The sequence below is a fragment of the Protopterus annectens genome, chromosome 2.part0 (genome assembly GCF_019279795.1).
Source record: "Protopterus annectens isolate FY-2018-M chromosome 2.part0, PAN1.0, whole genome shotgun sequence".
Lineage (NCBI taxonomy): Eukaryota > Metazoa > Chordata > Ceratodontiformes > Protopteridae > Protopterus > Protopterus annectens.
The window spans coordinates 625,132,518-625,153,444 of record NC_056728.1 but is presented as its reverse complement, the minus strand read 5'-3'; the positions used below and the strand labels follow the sequence as shown (position 1 = coordinate 625,153,444).

The 20,927-nt window shown below is 35.5% G+C and overlaps 1 protein-coding gene across 1 annotated transcript in view; it reads right to left on the bottom strand.

The window, feature by feature from the left end:
* The window catches only part of LOC122792765 (signal-transducing adaptor protein 1-like), a 575,382-nt gene that overhangs the window by 104,837 nt on the left and 449,618 nt on the right, over positions 1-20,927 (bottom strand). The window contains exons 8-9 of the mRNA XM_044060337.1: positions 8,962-9,078; positions 7,589-7,658 (exon numbers count right to left, since the gene is read on the bottom strand). Coding sequence (XP_043916272.1) covers positions 7,589-7,658; positions 8,962-9,078 — 187 coding nt within the window. The remainder of the gene's footprint in view (positions 1-7,588; positions 7,659-8,961; positions 9,079-20,927) is intronic.

Sequence of the window (20,927 nt, the reverse complement as noted above, 5' to 3'; positions counted from 1 at the left end):
TACCAAAAAACAGAAAGTAATGATTAGGACATGTTGTGATGTGCTTGGCCAAAGTGTATTTTCATTGTATTTCCTGATATCCAAAAAGTGCTCATAAATACATTACTTTAATTTTCTTTGCATTTTCCCCCACTTAAAACCCATTGCATTTTTGGCACAAAGCTAGATAAACTACCCCCTTTGTGTTACAGTTGCAAAAAAGGAGGCTTTAATGTTGCAACTCTTAGCCACGACTGAGTTACCAACCAAAATGTTATTACATTGGGAGCAAAACCCTCATTTAGTTGTTCCCATCTTCTTATCACTTAACTTATCACTTGTTTGAAACCCATGTTCAAGATAGTTCTTGAAAGATTTCCCTTTGCGGTAAACAATAAATGTTTTTCCCCCAATTTTTCTGTCAACCCATTATAACAAGAAAACACAGACCAATTTTTATATAATTTTTTTCAGTCATAAATTGGGACTCAAAAGTATGTTCCATAATAAAAGATAAGGTGTGGTCTTTAACTAATTTTGGGGTACTCTCAAATAACTCTTTGACAATGTGAACAGACCTTTTTAATAAAGGTACTATTGTTCCCTCCATCCTTTTTTGCATTACGCTGTCACCAACTGCCCTTATTAAGTTTGAAGTGTTACCATGGGCAGCAAACATAGCCAGATTAAGGCATTCCTGCTCATATTGTTCATCCTCAGATGTCATCCTAACTAGACATATATACTGTCCCTTAATAATGCCCCTTTTTTGATAATCAGGATGGTTACTTGTATAGCATAACAAACTGTTAGAATAGTTGGTTTTCTATGCATGTTACTTACAATATATTTTCTACCAAAATCCTTGGAAATACACACATCCAAATAGTTAATAGTTTGCACATCATAAGAAAAAGTAAACCATAAAAAAGATGTTGAATTCAGATAATTAATAAAGGGGATTATCTGCTTACAAGATCTATCCCAGATGATAAAATATCTTCTGGGTACCTTACATACATTTTCCAAGGGACTGGCTCATATTTCTTAAACAAAAAGAGTTTTTCTCACCGAATGAGAACAATATTAGCAAAAATGGGGGAACACGAGGCCCTCATAAGTACACCTTTTGTTTGCTGAAAATACTGACCATCCAAAAAAAACATTATTCTTAATTACTAGTTCCATGAGTAGTACCCATATATTATCCTTGTTGTCTAAGGAAGTACATCCAATAAGAAAGTCACAAACCCACTCCAAGCCAATGGAGTGGGGAATACCGTTAAACAATTCAACAACATCAGTAGCCAAAAAAATAAAGTCATCTGAATAATCTAGATCTTTGATCTTAAGCAGAAAATTCCAAGAATCTCAACTTAAGTAAAAAGTTCCAGCCATTGTTTCAATTTGAGGTCAATATATTTGGCTAGAGGGTGTGTTTTTGAACATCTAGCATTCACAATGGGTCTCACTGGTGGGTCAGTAGCACTTTTATGAATTTTTGGAATCCTGAAAATCGAAGGCACTACCAGAAATTTCACATTTAAAAACTCAAACAGCTCAGCATCAATTTATTTTTGGTATAAAAGGTCTTTAAGTAAATAATCAATCCTCCAATAGGGAAGGTGTACACATTTCAGAGAAACTTCTTCATAAAAATTATTATCCAAGATAAAACTGTTCATTTTATTCAGGTAATCTTCCCTACCCATAATAACTACCCCTACTCCCTTATCAGGTTTCATAAGTCTTACATTTTTGCCCTGAGCAAGTTCTTTTAACAACACAAATTCTTTACTTATTAAGTTCCATTGAATGCCGTGTTGTGGTTTCCATCGCCATAAAAATCTTAAGGCATTGTCAACAAGCTTTTCAAAAATGAGAACATGTAGGGAGAGAGATGGGTTAAAAGTACTGCTCTGATGAAATGTATTGATACCCGGAAGCAAGAAGTTACCATCAAAAATCATTTTAAAATTTAATTTTCTCAAGAAAACTTTGTTTTCTTGTTATAATGGGTTAATAGAAAAATTGGGGGGAAAACCTCTTATTGTTTACCGCAAAGGGAAATCTTTCAAGAACTATCTTGAAAATGGGTTTCATACAAGTGATAACGTAAGTAATAAAAAGGTGGGAACGGTGGGTTTTGCTCTCAATGTAAAAACATTTTGGTTGGTAACTCAGTCATGGTTAACAGTTACAACATTAAAGTCTCCTTTTTTGCAACTGTAACACAAAGGGGGTAGTTTATTTAGCTTTGTGCCAAAAAAGAAATGGATTTTATGTGGGGAAAAAGTAAAGAAAATTAAAGGAACAAATTTATGAGCATGTTTTGGATATCAGAAAATACAATGAAACAAACTCTTTGGCCAAGCACATCACAGCATGTCCTGATCATTACTTTCTGTTTTTTGGTTAGCATTGTGTGGTGAAAAATTCCAGGGGGGGGGCCATGGGAGGATTTGATTGAAGAAAAGGAACTACGTTGGCAGCTTCGATTAAATGCTACACCCCCACCTGGTTTAAATGACCACATTTCCATAGGCAGTGTACCGAGACTTAAATCTTATGTTGTACAAACTGATATGTGGTTAAAACTTTTTAGTGAATATGTATGTACACATAATTATTTTACTTATTTTTTATTTTTATATAGTTGTTGGTCCTTTAAATAAGGTCTTGTTGGTAATTTGTGGTTATTGTTCATGTGACTTTGATGGAGGGGTATTTAAAATGTAACTGTATTTAAAAATGTAGCATGATGTAAGCATTTTATTCTGGTGAAGTCTGAGTTTGTAACAAATGAAAGTGCTTAATCCTGCCTGTTTATTTTATGTATCTTATTCAAACAATATTTTTATATTTTCCTATGGCTGTCCGGTTGCTGGATTGTTTTGGATTTTTGTGGTTAACATGTTATCCAGAACTCTAGCACATGACTAAATGATGTATGAAGTGAAGAAGATGTTATCACCTATGTTAAGAGCTCATGACCAAAAGACCAGTAACTGCAAGAGACAAGCAATGTTGAAACAAACAGCCAAGAGTGATGTTGGAACAAACAGCAAAGAATAACCACGACTTACAAACTGTTATCAGATATGCACTGTCAGCCTTTGTGTGAGTGCACCTGTTTCACTTCAGACCACTCTATAATATGATTCCAGACAAAATGCTGCCCATTAAAATTATTTGTCTCACCGTTTTCCTTCCACAGGTAACAGTATGACTTATGGTGGGTGAGAAGTCAGAACTCTGTCAAGGTATCGAGACCGTAATCAAATAATATGGACAAACTGATGACTGTTTTTAATTTTTCCTTGTAAAGAATGCATTTGTCTGCTAAAAATAATATTCACCTTCATATCCTTCAGAAAATGCATGTGAACACAAATCCTATTATTCTAGCAACGTTCCAAGTTTATAAGAGCAATATTTAAAATATGTCCCTGTTTTGGGTCCTTGTCCCCCATTATTTTAGAATCTGTCCAGATTTCTTATGCTCAGAGGTTATATGGTGTGTCTGGTGGACTTTTTTGAGGAGTGATGGAATCACTAGATAATGGCCAGTCAGTGTATATTACCTACCTGGATGTAGCTAAGATCTTTGACACAATCTCATACTGATATTATCAAAAACCTCACTAACTTGAATACTAAACCCCATGTAACCCATTAGTTAGCAAACTGGCTCATTGAGAGAACACATATAGTTATGGTTGGCAGCAATAGCTCTCATCCTCTTAGCACAAAAAAATCTGGACAAATCCAAAAATAAAGAGGGGACAAAGTCCCAAAAATTGGCACAAATTTTAAATATTGCTCTTATAAACACAGAAAGTTTCTAGAATGCCATGCATTTTCTGAAGGATCTGAAGTCTAAAACTAAAAATCTGGTCATTGTTTAGTGAATTCAGTCCTCACTGATTTGCCAAAAAGCATCCAGAAAATCACACGTTATGAGGAACAGATCAAAAATATGAGGTAAAAATCTGGACATTCTGCAAAAATCTCGACAATTGAGAGGTATGTTGGCAGCATGATTTCCTCTAAAAGACTTGTCACTAATAACATTCTAAAGAGATCTGTATCGGGTCCACTATTTTTCAGCATATACTTTTCTGATACTTAAGCTGATGTTAAGGGTCAATGGCTGACAAAGTTTGTTGATGATTGCAAACTTGTGCTATTATTAACTCTCCAAATGATGCATATACTATGCAAGAAGGTCTAAACCACATGAATTCCTGATGTCATAACAATGGGTTTAATCTTAATGCTCAAAAATGTAGGAGAGGACTCTTTAGGGATCATGAAAACCTCTGCATCAACCAAATAAAAGATATCCCCCTAAAAGTCAATACCACTATTAAGAATCTAGGCACATTTGCGGATGATGAACTTTCATTTGAAGATCATGTATCGACTACTGCTAGAAAATTATTCTGCCTGGCCCAATAATTACTAAAGTCATATCCTCCAGATAAAAGGAAGTTATCTGTAGTAACTACCATGCAAGCATGATGAAATGGGGTCTCTTTAACACAGAGCTGTTGACATACAGTATCACTGGATACAGTGCGAGTGGAAAAGAAATCAAAAGAAAGAAATAATACTCCTGTACAATAATCTGTGAAATAGACACATTGCAATTTTATCATAAATTTTAATGATTGTTATTAGGAAGGCTGTACATAAGTTTTCTTTTTATATACAGTGTAAATGGTATTATATTTTTATTCCAGACCAAGCTGCTTGATATGTTTTTTTTTAAGAAAAAACATCTTTATTAAATTAAAACATCTTTATTAAATTATCACTTTATGACATAGGCAGTCTTACATTTATATGAATGAAAAACATTGACACCACGTTAGTTGCAAACATTATGCATCACAGACACCATTGAAACAACTGTAGTTGCAAACATTATACAGCACTTATAATCTAACCAGTCATTGTCAGTTAAGCATTATACAACTTATTGAAACCTTGCCTTCTTTTAAATGTTGTTCCTTCTTTGCATATATTGTTCCCACAATTCCCATTTTTTCCATGCAATATGCTCCTTCCCTTTTCTAAAGATCCCAATTCCATTTGTTTTATCTCTGTTACTGTTTTCACTACTTCTAGTAAAGTTGGTTTAGACTCTGATTTTGATTTTCTAGTAAATGTTTTTTGGTAGGCACTATAATTCGACTCAACAAGGCTTTACTATGTCTAGGCAATTCTGATTCTGTATCATAGCTCAAAAAAATCATCTCTCAAGTCAATCCAATCTGCTCACACAGCATCTCCAACAGACCGGTCCACAGGGAATCTATAAAGTCTGCCAGCTCATTATACTCTCAGAAACATGTTCCCAACTGCCTCTTTCTTCCCTGTCACACCTCCAACATTTCGTATCACCTGAGGAAAAATTTTTTGGAGTCTGCTTGGGGTATAAAAATACTTATATAAACACTTCCAGGCAAGCATCCTAGAGCTTCTAGACTCTGTTGCATAATTGTGAGATATACATATATCCCCCATTGTCTCTTTGTGAATTGTTTATCCAATCTCTCTACCCAATCCTTTCTAACTCCTCTGGTAGATTCTTATAGTTATCATGCAATATTTTATATGCTCTACTAATTATTCCTTTTTTAACTGCAGCTTCTGTTCTAGATTCTATTAAAAACTTTCATTTAAGACTTTCCTATTTCTTTCTCTTTGCTTATATTCTGATATCAATCTTTGATAGGGAAGGCAATCTCTAACCTGGAGTCTAAATAAATTCTTGGCATCTTGCCATTCTATTACCTTTCCATTTCTAGTTATTTGCTCCCAATACCTTGGTTCCTTTGTCAGTTTTCTCCAATAAACCCATCCCCCTCTTGCCTATTGTCTGCATCCCTAACTGCAGTCATCCCTATTGGCAGAAGCTCTTTTCTCCATTCCCATGTTGGTTTCGTCCTTAAAATACTCCCTGCTATTTTGTGAATATAATATTCTGTATGATCACTTTAGTTCTCCTTAAGAGTTTGCATCCAAAATCTCAGTTTCTCCTTGTTTCTTGAGTCCCCCTCCCATTTCATCATCACCCCTTTTCACCTTGAATTGTAGTTTTCTGCTTGTGTTATGTATAAGAGCCTTAACTGTGTTCTTCTAAAATACCCCCTTAAATTGGGTAATCCTAGTCCGCCTTGTTCTAGTGGAAGACTCAGCTTATCACACTTTATTTCCCCTTGCCATCTTCCCCTCCCAGATAAAATCATTCAGCTCTTTTTCAATTGCTGTCCACAACTTCTCCTCTGGTTGATAAAAAATATGCCCAACCTATGTATAAGATTAGAGGGATTAAAACATTTTAATTGTTTGTATCTTGCTGTTCATATCCATATAACAAAGCCTCCATTTTCTCAATTCTTGTATTATATTCCATTTAGCCTCTTCCACATATCCTTAGCTGCCACGACAGAGTAATTTCCAATCCATACTCCTAAATACTTCATTTTATCATGTCCCCATAAATATGGATATTGTTGGACCAATTCATATGTGGGTACATAATTTACTGCTATCGCCTTTGTTTTAGCTTCATTAATTTTGTATCCTGAAAATATTTGAAACTGTCTTAAAATGTTCCACAATACTGTAATGTCCTTTTCTGTTTTTTTTATGTATAAAATAATATCATCTGTAAACAGAGCCAGTTTTCTTGACTGCCATACTAATTAAATCCTTGAATTTCTGAGTCCCTTATTTTCTTTGCCAATGGTTCTAAATATAATGCAAATAACAAATGTGAAAGAGGACACCCCCTGCCTGGTTCTTCTACTCAAGCAGAAATTTCAGAGAGGACCCCACCGGCTTTAATTGTTGTCTCTGATCCTTCATATATACTTCTAATCAACCTTATAATTGTGTCAGGGGGAAGCAAATACTTCCATTGCCATGTGCATAAAGTCCCAGTCTGCTCTGTCAAATGCTTTCTCTGTATCCAGATCCACTAATAGTTGTATTTTCTTACATTCTGCTCTTCTCTGGATCATCAAAGTTTTGTAATGTTGTCATATGTTTGCCTCCCCTCCACAAAACCACACTGATCCATATCTATCAATTTTGGCATCACTTTTGACATTTTTCAGCCATTATAGACATGAACACTTTATAATTATGGTTTAGTATTGAAATGGGCCTGTATGAAGTTGGATCTGATGGATCTTTACCTTCTTTAGGTATTACAGCTACCACCCCTTTTTTCCAGGATGTGGGTACTTCTCCTCCTCTTAAAATACTGTTAAACAAAACCTTCCAGATCTTTAGCAGTTGTTCCCTCCTAGCTTCCAAACTTCTCCAGGAATACCATCTATTCCTGGGGACTTTCCTATAGATTGCTTATACATCACCATTTTTATCTCATCTTCTCTTAGCCTAACTGTCAGTAACTGAACCTTATCTACCTCTAACTTTGGCACATTTTATTCTTCCATAAACATTTCCATTTATAGCTTTTCTTTATTTCCATATTTCTCAGCTTTATACAAACTTTCATAAAATTTCTGAAATACTAAGCTGTTTGATATGTTGAACAAAATGATGGTTTGTGGCCTCACACTTTACTTACTTGCTTCTCAAGTTGAATGACATAACCACCTGGTGTCCTTGATACCTTGTAGTGTTTCATGGTGGGAAAGCTGCAACGCAAAAACGTTATCACTTTTTTAAATTTTATTTATAGAACTGTATGCTAAACACATGGAATGTTATCACTAAAAGTCAGTGCAGACAAATTTTCAAACAAAGCATAATTACTGTAAAAAATTACCTGCATAAATGTGAATGAGTGACTAACATATGAGTAAATGAGTGGCCAAATGACATGTGAGTGTGTGAGTGACTAAATGAGTATGTAAGTAAGTGACTAAGTGAGGGTAATAGTGAGAGAGTGAATGACTTAATCGTTTAGTGAATGAGTGAGATGTGAGTGAAGGAGTAACTGAGTGAGTGACTGAATAACTGAGTGATGTGAATAAGTGAGTCCAGTGAATGAGTGAATGAGTGAATGAGTTAGCCACTGAGTAAGTGAATGAGTTAGTGAGTGAATAACTGGCAAGTGAGTGAGAGAATTAGTTACTGAGTGAGCAAATGAGTGAGAGAATGATTGGGCCAGAAACTCTGATTTTGATAGCATCTCTGAACCTGTGATCAGCTTGCCAGTGTAAAGTCTAAGCACATTTTAAACAAAAATCTCAAGGGCAGGGAGAAAACAAATGTTGGTTTCAGAAGAGACATGTGATGGTGTTCCTCCTACCTACAAGTACATTAAGATTCTATGTCATCTCTTACTATTTTACAAAATGAGATTTTCTACTATTGTTTCTCCATCTCCAAAAAGCTGTATAGCCACAATATATCAAGAGTGACAGTATGGATAGCTAAAAGAGCATAAACATATGACAAAAGAAAAAAATAAAGGTAGCTTTAATACTGCAATATTAATGGATCTGCTACTACAAAGGAAGGACATCTGACCATCTACAAGAAGGGCATATTGATAATTTTTCCATTACTAAAGATGCTTTAATGTGTTAGAAGAAAGGGTCATAGATTAGCTTATGAAGTAATAAAAAGTTTATATTGATTTATTCTTAAATCTATGAAAAGATACTGCTAGTAAAATTAAAGGTAAATCTTAATATACCACTATCTGTTCAGTAATTTTAGCATTAGCAAAGAACAGCTACTGACTTTATCTATCTGTGACTTTTTTCTTTCATATCCTTTGTCCCATTTCTGTAAAGTTAATAAAATCATGACAGAAGATACTTCGATCTTTTCTGGAGTGTCAAAATGTAGAGGAGAGGAGCTGAGTAAATCTGCTACCTTTTACATTATTAACAAACACTAGTGTGTGTGCTGCTTGACAAACTCGTTTAGTTTATAAATCTTTAACTAAAATGATAGACACCTATGGTTCCACATACTCTTAATACCAACCTGATGGTAATAGAGAAGTTCTGACTATCATTTCCGGGCCGTAAAATGAGACTTCCATATTCAGGATTTTTTTCTAGCATGTCAGTGGCCTCCTGCCGTGAGACAGGGAAGAAACATCTGGACAAAAGACATAGGATGAGTGAGACAACATGCTATAAAACAGTTTTTACTTATGAATACACTGAGATTTACATGTGCTTGCAGGGACCAAGCATACATACATAGACATAATCTCCAAGGTCTGCAGGTAGTTTAAGTACATACTGAGGGAGACGTAGTCGAAGTAACTGTTCACAAGCTCTCATTTTTTTGTAATAGCATAATTTGTAGTTTTTAAAATGTTTAACCAGTTCATACAGCATCAAGATGCCTTCTTGGATAACTAAGGAGAAAGTATGGAATGTCCTTCCCAGATTACTACTGCTTTATGAAGCACATATTTATTTTATTAAGCATTTTTCTCATGTTCATGCATCCTTATTGAAGCTGGGCCACTAAATGCTATCAGCAGCTGTGGAATTTAATGAGTTTTCATCTAGGTATATATTCAGTCATTGTTTTATTATTCTTACACAAGTTCCTGAGTTACAATTTTTGGTATTCTAACCACAGTTACATTACTGAGCACAGTGTTCATATCACTTCATAAACATTGGATATTTAAAAAGCCCTAGTATGTTGAACTTTATGTCATATGTATTAATAAACAGATATTATATACCCATACCCAGAAACAATAATCTGTTGCTCAAGACACAGTAATTTAAAATAGCCACCTCATAACTCCTCATAAATATCTTGTTGTTAAGAAATTGCAGTTTAGAAGACTACTCACAACAGAAAGGAAAGTAGTTGTTGCTGCCAGAGGGTAAACTGATGAAAACACGTTTTATTAAAATTGTTAAGCACTTTCAAATGTATAGACGTTACAAAACTCCTTCAGAGCTTTTATATCAAACTGCAGTCATGAAAATACCAATCAATACATTTCAACTCCTTAAAATCAAATAAAAGTGAATCTACAAACATATTTCCTCACTGTAATAAGTTAAAAAATATATATAATGCAATGGCATTACAATAATATGTCACAACAATTAACAAAGTGAGTGAAACCCTAAATTTATAAAGGTCTAAGTCCAAAGGCTTTTTTAATAGTAACTTTTTCAAATTGGTTGGGGGGTCACCTCATATTCAACTTAATTTGTCAACACAGTTCTTTATATAATAGATTTCTTTCAAGGTTACATCATATTCGTGAATCCTGCTCTGGCTGTAAAAATTACAAAGAAGTTAAAATGTTAACTACTCAGAGCACAGCACAATGTATTTATAAAGGGAATCCATCATTTACGTTACAGACATACATACTTTTATATACAGTGCTTTGGAGCACTTATTTGTATAATGGAGATTCATATACCCTATCACCAAACCAATTATCCAAACTCATTTTAAAACAGCCCAGTCCCTTAAGTGATACTATGTGTACAGGCAAACTGTTCTAAAGATGTGTCATCGTTGTCATCTTAACAGTAATAAACAAATGTCTAACACTATGTTTACCCATTTTAGTAATACATTTCAAATTGCTGTGTTTTAAACTTCTTAAACTATTATTAACTTCAATATCAAACAAAATTTGCAAACTAACATCATGAAATGTTTTTAAAGCACGCGTTAAGTTTACCTCGTAGATATCTATAACTAGTAGGATACAAATTCAAATGTTTACACCTAGAGTAATAGTCTAAGTTTCTCAAGGAGACTATCCATTGTGTGAATCTCCTTTATACCTCTCAACTGTACAGATTTTTGCAGAATGTCCAGATTTTTGCCTCATATTTTTGTTCTGCTTTTCATAAAATTCTGTTTTTCTGGAAAATTAGTGACAAATCATAAGACTAAAGTTAAAAACTAATGACAGACATTTGAGTTTCAGACTTCATACCCTTCAGAAAATTTACGCTGATGCAAAATCTGTTATTCTATCAACTTTCTAAGTTTGTAAGAGCAAGATTTAAAAATTGTCCTTATTTTTGGGCCTTTGTCCCACTTTTATTCATGGCTTTGCCCAGAGTTCATGCTCTAAGAGGTTGAGGAGTATGATCTCCTTTGAGCCCTTTCCCAGCAAAAGAGATTTGCTTGTGTATATGTACAAAATGTAATAAATGTAATACTATATTCAATAATAGGACACGTATGTTTTAAATAACTAGATCGATAGTGTTCAGTTTTTATAGTAAGATTTTTCAACAGAAAACCCATATACTTAATAGCCTTGCCTGAGGCCTCTTCAGCATGTCCCTTAAAAGACATAAATGCCTAAATCATGATAAGAATTCACAACCTGAAGCATAGTAACTGATAAATAGGTAGAATGCATTTGAATCATATTAGAGAAGAACATTACTTTATACTTATCCATACTAAATGTGAGACTAACAGCAAGTGCCCATTGTTCAGTCTTGAAAGATAGTTGTTAAGCTGGTCAAAGTCAGATCTGTTTTGAGTTATAATCTCTATTTGACAATCATCTGCATATTTAAATATCCAACATATATCATGTTTTGGTATAGAAGAAAATGCAAAATTAAATATGACAGGTCTCAAAATAGAGCCCCGAGGGACAACAAATTTAACAAGTGAATAGTTTGTGTAAATATTATTTATCCTGACTCTGTTTCCTGTTGTGTGACCAAGACAATATTCATTTAATTATATAACAGGTAGTATCACATTTTAGTAGACACTCTCTGATAACTTGATTGGGAAGGCTATCAAAAACCTTGGCCAAATCCAAAAAAAACTAACTCCTGGTATAAGACCCGTATCTAGAGCCACAGTGACCTGATCATAAAAAAAATATTACTCTGGGTAGATCTACCTCTAATGAAACCATGTTGGTCCAAGTCCCTAATACCCATAGTCATACTAATTTTATTCATCAGAATCAAAATCACATTTATTGGCCAAGTATGCATGCATACAAGGAATTTGACTTTGGTTTTAGTGACTCTCCAAGTATGAATTACATAAATGACATACATGCAACCATTAAGAACAAGACAAAAAAGTAAATATACATATACATACAAGGTGCAAAATGCAACTCAGTGCAAGAAATACTGAAATAAGTTCTGAAAGAAACAAGTATTAATAATATGTAAACAATACTGCAGAATCCTGGGAGGCTTGGGAGAAAGAATACTCCAACCGAATAATCTGAGTTAACAGTTTATGAACTTGATGGCCTGTGGGGAAAAATTGTTCTTATATCTCCTTGTTTTGGTGCATATTAATCTATAATGCTTGGCTGATGGTAATAGTTCAAAAAGATGGTGTTCTGGATGTGAAGGGTTGGTGATGATTTTCCCTGTCCTTTTCATGACTCTGGAATAGTACAGGTCCTGTAAGGAGGGCAAGCTAGCATCAATGATATTTTTGGCAGACCTGACTATTCGATGCAACGTATTTTTGTCATGATTAGACAGAGATCCAAACCAGACTGTTATGGATGAGCTGAGAACAGACTTAATGACTGCTGTATACAACTAAATCAACAGCTCCTGTGGGAGGTTGAACTTCCTCAGCTGTTGCAGAAAGTATATTCACTGTTGTGCCTTTTTTATGATGGACCCTACATAGGTTCATAGGTTCATAGGTTCATACTAGGCTATCTGCCCGAGGGCATTTACAAGCCTAGCCCATAGTTTTGTGGCTTACGCCACCCCTTTAGTATGGGGAACTATACCCATTATTTTGCTGTGCCTCTGTTGAGCAGTGACACTGAGGTAATCCCTGGGGTATATCTGCGATCTCCCATCCATTGGTCAAGATTTCTCTTGAACAAGGCCAGCAAGGTGCTCTGCCTCACATATACCGGGATTTTATTCCACAGCATAGGGAGTCTTTGGGTGATGAATCTATCCCTCCAGCACGTCCTATTAATAGCCGTGTCGAGGTTTAAGTCTCCCGCCCTTGTGGCAATGATGGATCTAGATTTTTTGAGGTGAAGCATATTCATCAAATCTGGGTTTGACATGGCCTTGTATGTTAGGCAAAGGTCACCTCTGAGCAAGCGGTAAGCGACTGAATAGAGCTGGAGTTCTTTCAGTCGGGCAGCATAGGACAGATGTTTGAGACCCTTTATCCTTTTGGTGAGGAACTTTTGTGGCCTCTCCAGCTGCTGCAAGTGTCGGGTCAGATACATTCCGAATGGGGCATTGTACTCAATCATTGGTCTGATGAGTGATGAGTATAGGGAGACTATGACCTCCCTTGATCTAGATGAGAATCCCTTCATGATAAGGTGGGCAATGTAGAAGGTCTTCCTAACTACTTTAGCTACATGGGTGTCGAATGACAGACTACTATCAACCTGGGTCCCCAGGTCCCTGACAACTTCTTCTGTACTCAGTGGATTGCCACCTATTTGGTAGCTAGGGGTAACCTTGTTTTTCCCGAAGGGTATGACTATGCATTTTTGGCATTTAACTTTAGGCCATGGCTCTGGCACCAGTTATCCGTTTCTGTGAGACCCTTCTGAAGGATATCTGTGTCAGATGTGTTTTCTACTATGGCCCAGTTTGCAGTCATCTGCAAACTTTGTCAGCCATAACCCTCCTGTGTTTGCTTGTACTTCGGAAAAGTAGATGCCAAACAAGAGTGGGCCCAGGACTGAGCCCTGTGGTACACCACTTGTGACAGGCTTTGAGTCTGACATGGCGCCAGCAACTCTGACCCTGTGGGTTCTGTCACTCAGCCAGTTTGCAACCCATCTTGTGATGTATGGGTTAACATTTAAGCTGATGAGTTTTTCAATGATACCCGAGTGGGGTATTGTATCAAAGGCCTTCGCCAGATCGAGGTAGGCTGTATGGACTGCCTTTCCCTCATCAATGGCTTTGACATTGGTCTCCCACTTCAAGATCCGTAAAACTTGAAGGATTCCGCCACTTATTTTCTATTTTTATACACTTATTTAAACTAAAATTCATTAACTCTATCAGACATCTTTCAAATGTTTCCCTAGCAAAGAAGTAACTGATAGGTCTATAGTTTTTGTAATTTCATCATCACCATTTTTATAAACAGGGATAACACATGAAGGTTTCCAAGAGTTAGGAACACATCCATTAACTAATAGTTTGTTGCATATTATATGTAAGACAGGTGATAAAACATCCTTCAATCTAAATAGTAAATAACATGGGATTCAATCAGGACCCATTGAGGCAGATGTCTTAATTTTATTTAAAGCCCAAATAATTGCTGACTCAGGAATTGTTGGACATACCCCTGATACAAAGTCAGATAAGTTACAATTATCTGAATCACCACCTGAATTAAAATTTAAGTAGACATTAAATTCACTAACAACAACCTGTCATTGCAGGTTATCCCATTATCTAATTTGATAGGCTTAATTACTGAAAATTCTGTATTTTGCAAATTTATATATTTATAAAAAGCCTAATCAAGCGCTAAGTGATTGTCCGGTGGTGGTCATTGGGTAGAACAGGACTGTTTTTTCTCTGTTTAGTGGTTTGTATGTCACTAATCAAGTTACATTCATAATTTTCCTTAGACTTCTTAATTTTATATTTCAGAAGTTCACCAATTTTATTAAGTTTATTTCTGTTAACACCAGTTGGAAAAATTATTTACCACTCTATATGCTCATTTTTTTACATCAGTTCAATCTAGTAATTGATTTTGACAGACAAGGAGAAGTTTTGTCATTTCATTGGTTCAATTATACCCCAGGGAGGTTTTTTGGTTTTACACACACACACACACACACACACACACACACACACACACACACACACACACACACACACACACACACACATATATATATATATATATATTTATATATATATATACACATATGGGTCTACTTCTAAATCTTGAAATACTGAAAGACCGACTTTCAGTATCTCAAGACTTAAATACCGAGCATCCACTATACCGAAATATCACAAAACCGAATGTCACTATACCGAAAATTCCAAATATCGAATTTTCAGTTCTGCAATATAACCTCCAGCACAACATAACAAACATCACCACCCCTAAACCTATACCAAACAAATTGTTCTGAAGAAGTTCTGTAATAAATGGAACAAAAGTGCTCAACTTATTTTTTGTTTTAAAATACCAAACATACACACCAACAAAACCCCCCACACCCCCGCTACTTATATATACCAACTCCGAGGTCACACTACCACGAAAGACACTAATAACCTACCACCACGCACCCTACACTTACTTCACACATCATCACACACACACTGCACATTCAAAAAACATACCGCACTCAACAATAACACACATACACTCATCCATCTAACCCACCCAACTCCCAAAACATTCCACAACACTACAAAACAAACCCTCCTACCCAAAACCCTTGAACACTAACAACTTACCTGAATCTCCCTACACAGCCACACATCATCCACCATATCTCACTCCCAAACCACAATGCACCGCAAACACAAGCCACAACACACCACCTCAGCAGCACATTTGATAATGCAAGACTCTGTAAAGTACAGTTTCAGTTAATTGCACTTTTGCGATATTAGTCTCGAGATACTGAAACTCGATCTTTCAGTATTTTGAGATTAAGAAGTGATTTTATATATATATATATATATATATATATATATATATATATATATATATATCTATATAAAATTGAAAAAAAGAAGGTTGACATGGCAGCGCTCATGCTCTGAGCTTAATCTCAGGGCATGCAATAGTAAAACATTTTTTGAAGGGAGCTTTGCACCCTGCCACCCCCATGTAGAGGGCTGCACCCCCCTGCTAATTATATATAGTAAGTCCAAGCTCACAAAATCTCTGAAAAAGGGGGAATATTCCCCAATCATGGGGTTCATCAATCTTGCACACCTTTTGACCATCTGTTTTGCTGACCAAAGTGTATTGCCAAGCCAGATGTCGTCATTAATGAGTTTTGTTTATTTTAATATTAATATATCTCCCTGTCTCTCTCTCTCTCTCTCTCTCTCTCTATATATATATATATATATATATATATATATATCTATATATATATATATATATATATATATATATATATGATCGAAGACCACATTACCGAGATGAAATGAATGAAATGGCACAACATCGAACAGTTAGAATCCTGAATCTCACATAATCAAAAATACACTACTTACAGGAAAGATAGTGCGATCTTGGAGTTGTTATATTTAATTTCTGAGGGATGTGGGGGCGGAGCTCCACTACTAAAATGAAGAAAGGAAAAATAGTTGTAGTTTTTATTTATTTGTTGAGGTTAGCTTCTCCTTAGACTATACTCATGTTTGATTAGTTCCTTATTTCAGGTATTTTGTAATTCAGTGTTTACATAGTGTTTCTTTAAGGTTGTAAAGGATTATGGGATGTTTCACTTGTGGGACATTTTGGTTTCCATTTAGAGTGAGTTATTTTTGATGAAAGCATTTTGGAAGGTTTTAATTTGTTTTGTATAGTTAGATAGCTTAATGGATTGGTTGGAGACGTCCAGGGAGTAGATTTCAATTATTTATTTATTTTTTTATTTATGTAACATTTGTTAAGTCCGACTGAGTTTGTTGCCCATTTTTAGTGGAGGCCCAGGGAGAAAAGTTCCACATACAGACAAATACACAGTACATTAGCACAGGAATTATACTGATAATAATAAGGCAGACAATTACATTGCATAACGGCATAGAAAATTAAGCAGATAATAAAAAGCAAGTATACAATATAAAGCAACTATTACAATATCATGCAATGCAATAGTGTTTGGTAGCTGCCAAACAAGATATGTTTTTCAACATGTTATATGCATTAGAATAGAAGTTATTAGGCAGATTTGGGGGGGGGGCGCGAGGTGGGGGGATTTTGTGTAAGTTCATCCAGGTGAGGAGCAAGAGCAGGACCAGTTGTTATTTAGGTAGATCTTTAGCAGGTATTTGAAATGGCCAGGGTCCATGGTAATTAGAATATTCTGAGGGATAGAGTTCCATGCTTTAGAGATGACATTAGAGTAAAGTGAGTCGCTAAAGCAATTGGTGGATTCTGTAACTTTTAATAGTGGCTTATTGGACGATCTTAGCGCCCTATTGTTGAGATGTATTTGTATTAGGTTGTGTATGGCTGGGCATTTGTAAGGTTGGTAAACTATGGAGTGGGTTAGGGTAAGTTGGTTTAAGGATAATAGATTAGATAGCTCTAGCCATTTGAGTTTTTTTAGGGTGAGGCAGTGGTGGGTTCTGTGGGGTAGGTTGGCAGTTAATCTGGATATTTTGTAGTAGCAAGTTTCAAGTTTGTTTAGATCAGTTTTCCTTAGGTTTGTTAGTATGGGGGAGGCATAGAGTCAGGTAAGTAGTAGGTGTGTCCTGGTGATTGCTTGTCTGGATGAGTTAGTTAGAAAGGGCTTAATCCTGTATAGAGAACCTAATTTTATGTGAGCCTTTTTTATTGCCAGAGATATGTGCTTGTCAGATTTCTAATTATTATCAATAGTGGTACCTAATAATTTGGTTTCAGTGATTGGTTGAATTAGGGTGTGATTGGATGAGGTGATATTAATGTCCCATTTCAGATTGCTTGTTTTATGGTTCTTGTTAGAGAATAGCATTAGCTTTGCTTTGCTGGGGTTTAGGATGAGCTGATATTTATCGAGAAAGGATCTGATAGCGGAGAAGGATCTCTGGGTGATGTCTTGTAGATGTGGTAAGGAGGGAATGGAGCAGATGACAGTAGAGTCATCTGCATATTGTATGGTGGTAGCAAGGTTGGTTGCATCATGGAGGTTATTGGTGAGGACAGAGAAGAGCAGTGGACCTAGGATTGACCCTTGTGGAACACCTACAGTTTCAGGGAGTGTCGACGAGAGATCATTTTGCAACTTGACGGCTTGATGGTGATCTGTGAGGTAATTTTGGAACCATGCTAGGTATTTTTTGATATGTTAAGGGATGCTAGTTCTAGGAGGAGCTGATTGTGGGACACTACCATTGAAATATCTAGAAATATTGAGGAGACTATTTGACATTTATTTTTTTAATTGGTTTACAGTCTTGGTAAACTGTAGCAGGGCAGTAGTGGAACTGTGGCCTGGCCAAAATCCATGTTGTGAGTTTGGAAGTAGCTTATTGGTTAGGAGATGATCAATTATCTGTGAGTGGATGAGGGGGAAAGCTGCACCCTCTGCACCCCATGCTAATTATACATACTAACTCCAAGATCATGGAATCCCCAGGGAAAGGGATTATCCCTCCACCCAGGGATTCTCAGTCTATCATACCTGACTGACTGATTATGTAGGATTCGGGATTTTAAATGTTCGATGTGCTGTTTCGTTCATTTGATCTTGGTAATGTAGTCTTCGATCATATGGAGTAGTAGACCTATATATATATGCAAATTGCATGTGAAGAGTCCCACTAGGTGCACAGAAGCAAACCAAGACAGAAAATCGCAAATAAAGCTCTAGCACTCAAACTATTCAGTGCTCCTTTAGTGAACAAAAATACAGCAGACCCAGGTTTTGACTAAGAGTATATGACTTCACTGCATTACATTGACACACCACAATGTCAACAGCTGATGGACTGACTGCAAAAGGTTGACATATGTAGATGGTTCAAAAGGAACAAAAAACAACAGCTCCCAGATACCTGTGTCCACAAAAAAGCTGTAAAGAATCCAAAAACAAACGGTCGACACAGGTTGGGCTCCAGACTAAAACATAGAACTTTAATATCACAAGCGTTTTCACAACTGCTTCATCAGGTGTATTCCTCAAATACATTACAGATCCTTCTTAAATACAGTCCAACTCATCACATGATCACATAAGCACAAAGCCTATTGGCTAAATACTATTTAAAATATACAAGTATTTAAGATATTCAGAATAAAAATATTCAAGATAAAAATATTCAAAAATAAAAATATATTTTTTATAACATAAACTAGTGACTGCTAATGAAAAACAAAAAACCCCCCAAAATATATATATATATATATATATATATATATATATATATATATATATATATATATATATATTAACATACATTTTAAAAACTTGTAAATTCATCTAAATAAAGGCCTAGACTTTAACTTAGGTCTCAATGGTATATGTTCATTCAGGCCATGGCCTGTGTCAGCTCTAAGTGTAACTATCCATTTGGCTTCCAGCTCTTCAGTTTTGTTACAAACATCTCCCCCTCTTGAACTTTAAAAACTCCTAGCAATAGCAAGGAATCTGAAGATATGTGTATTATTAGTGCTAGCAACATGTTTTGCTAAGGCATTAGATTTACTCTGTTTCCTTATATGATAGACATGTTCCCATATCCTCTCCTTAATGGTTCTGTCTGTCTTACCTACGTAGAATTTTCCACATTCCAGGCAATGTGTCAAATTTACAATGTGCTGACTTTCACAGGTAGCATGGACTTTAAAAGTATAACACCGTCCTTGGTCTGGTGTATGAACCGATTATTCATATCTATATAACTGCAAAATTAGCATTTTCTCCAAGGCTTTGTCCCTGTATCATTTATTAGTGTGTTAACTCCACTTTGTACACATAATCATCTTTTCAATGACTTTTTATTTCTAAAAAGAAATTTGGGGTTATCATCTAACAAACCTTTTATGTCCTTGTTAGTAGTAAGTATTGCCCAGTGTTTCTGTATAATATTCATATAAGACCTCACGTTACTTGAATAACTCAGGGATAATTTTAATTTTGGCCTGGTGTTCCTTACTATCTGATTCCTTCCTTCCCACATATTTGAGAAGTAGGGTATAGCCTTTGTATGCCTCTGAGCACTAATTTCCTGTATATGCTTCTGTATATCAGCATCATCATATCCCCTTTCCAATAATTCATCCCCAGTTGTCTCTATTTGTTTGTGAAAATCTAATATCCTCTCACATTCAATCTGCAGGCCCTAAATATCTGATTCCTTATAACATTATCAAATATATAAGTAGGGTGCATACTGCTCCTACTCAGAAGATAGTTTACATGACATTCCTTCCTATGTAGACTAGTATAATGATGAATCCACGTATACCTTAATCATAACATCCAAAAAATGTATATTCTCGTAAGAGAAATGTAAGGTAAACTTTAAAAATGAGGTAGTACTATCAATATATCTCAGAAATTCTAACAGATTTTCTTCTGTACCATCCTATAAAAGAAAAAGATCATCTACAAATCTACACAGAAAAAGTAAATGTCTCCAGAAGGGACCATTCAACAGATGCTCATGTTCCCATACTACCATGACAGCGTTGGCATAGCTATTGGCACAGGATGTGCCCATAGCTACGCCATTACACTGCCAATATACATTGTCCACAAATAAGAACACATTATTCTCTAAAACCATGGTCAATAACTCCCTAATTTGTGAAACCTTCTCTTCAGAAAAAATCAGAGTATGTCCGTAGGAATTGGGTAATATAGTTCATGCCTGTTATATTAGGAATGACAGTAAATAAAGACATGACATCCAGAGTAACCATTAAAAGATGTCTACCTTTGGCCATAGAGCTAATCTTATAAAGGTCTCTTAGAAAATACTATGTGTCTCTTAGTACATGCTCTATCTTATTCAGTATAGGTCTAAGGCATTTTTCTATATAAATAGATATTGGTTCTGTACACCAATTCCTACCTGATACTATAGGCCTCATAGGTGGATTGGTGGTACTTTTGTGTAATTTGGGCAAGCCTTGAATAATTGGGGTGGTAGGATGATCTACCAAAAAATATTTCAACATATCACTATCAATCACTTTATTACAAAATATCCCATTCAATGTTCCTTGCACTTTGTTAAATAATCTTTTGACTAAAGCGTGAGAAATTCTCTTATAAAAAGCATCATCCTTCAACACATTAACCATCTCTC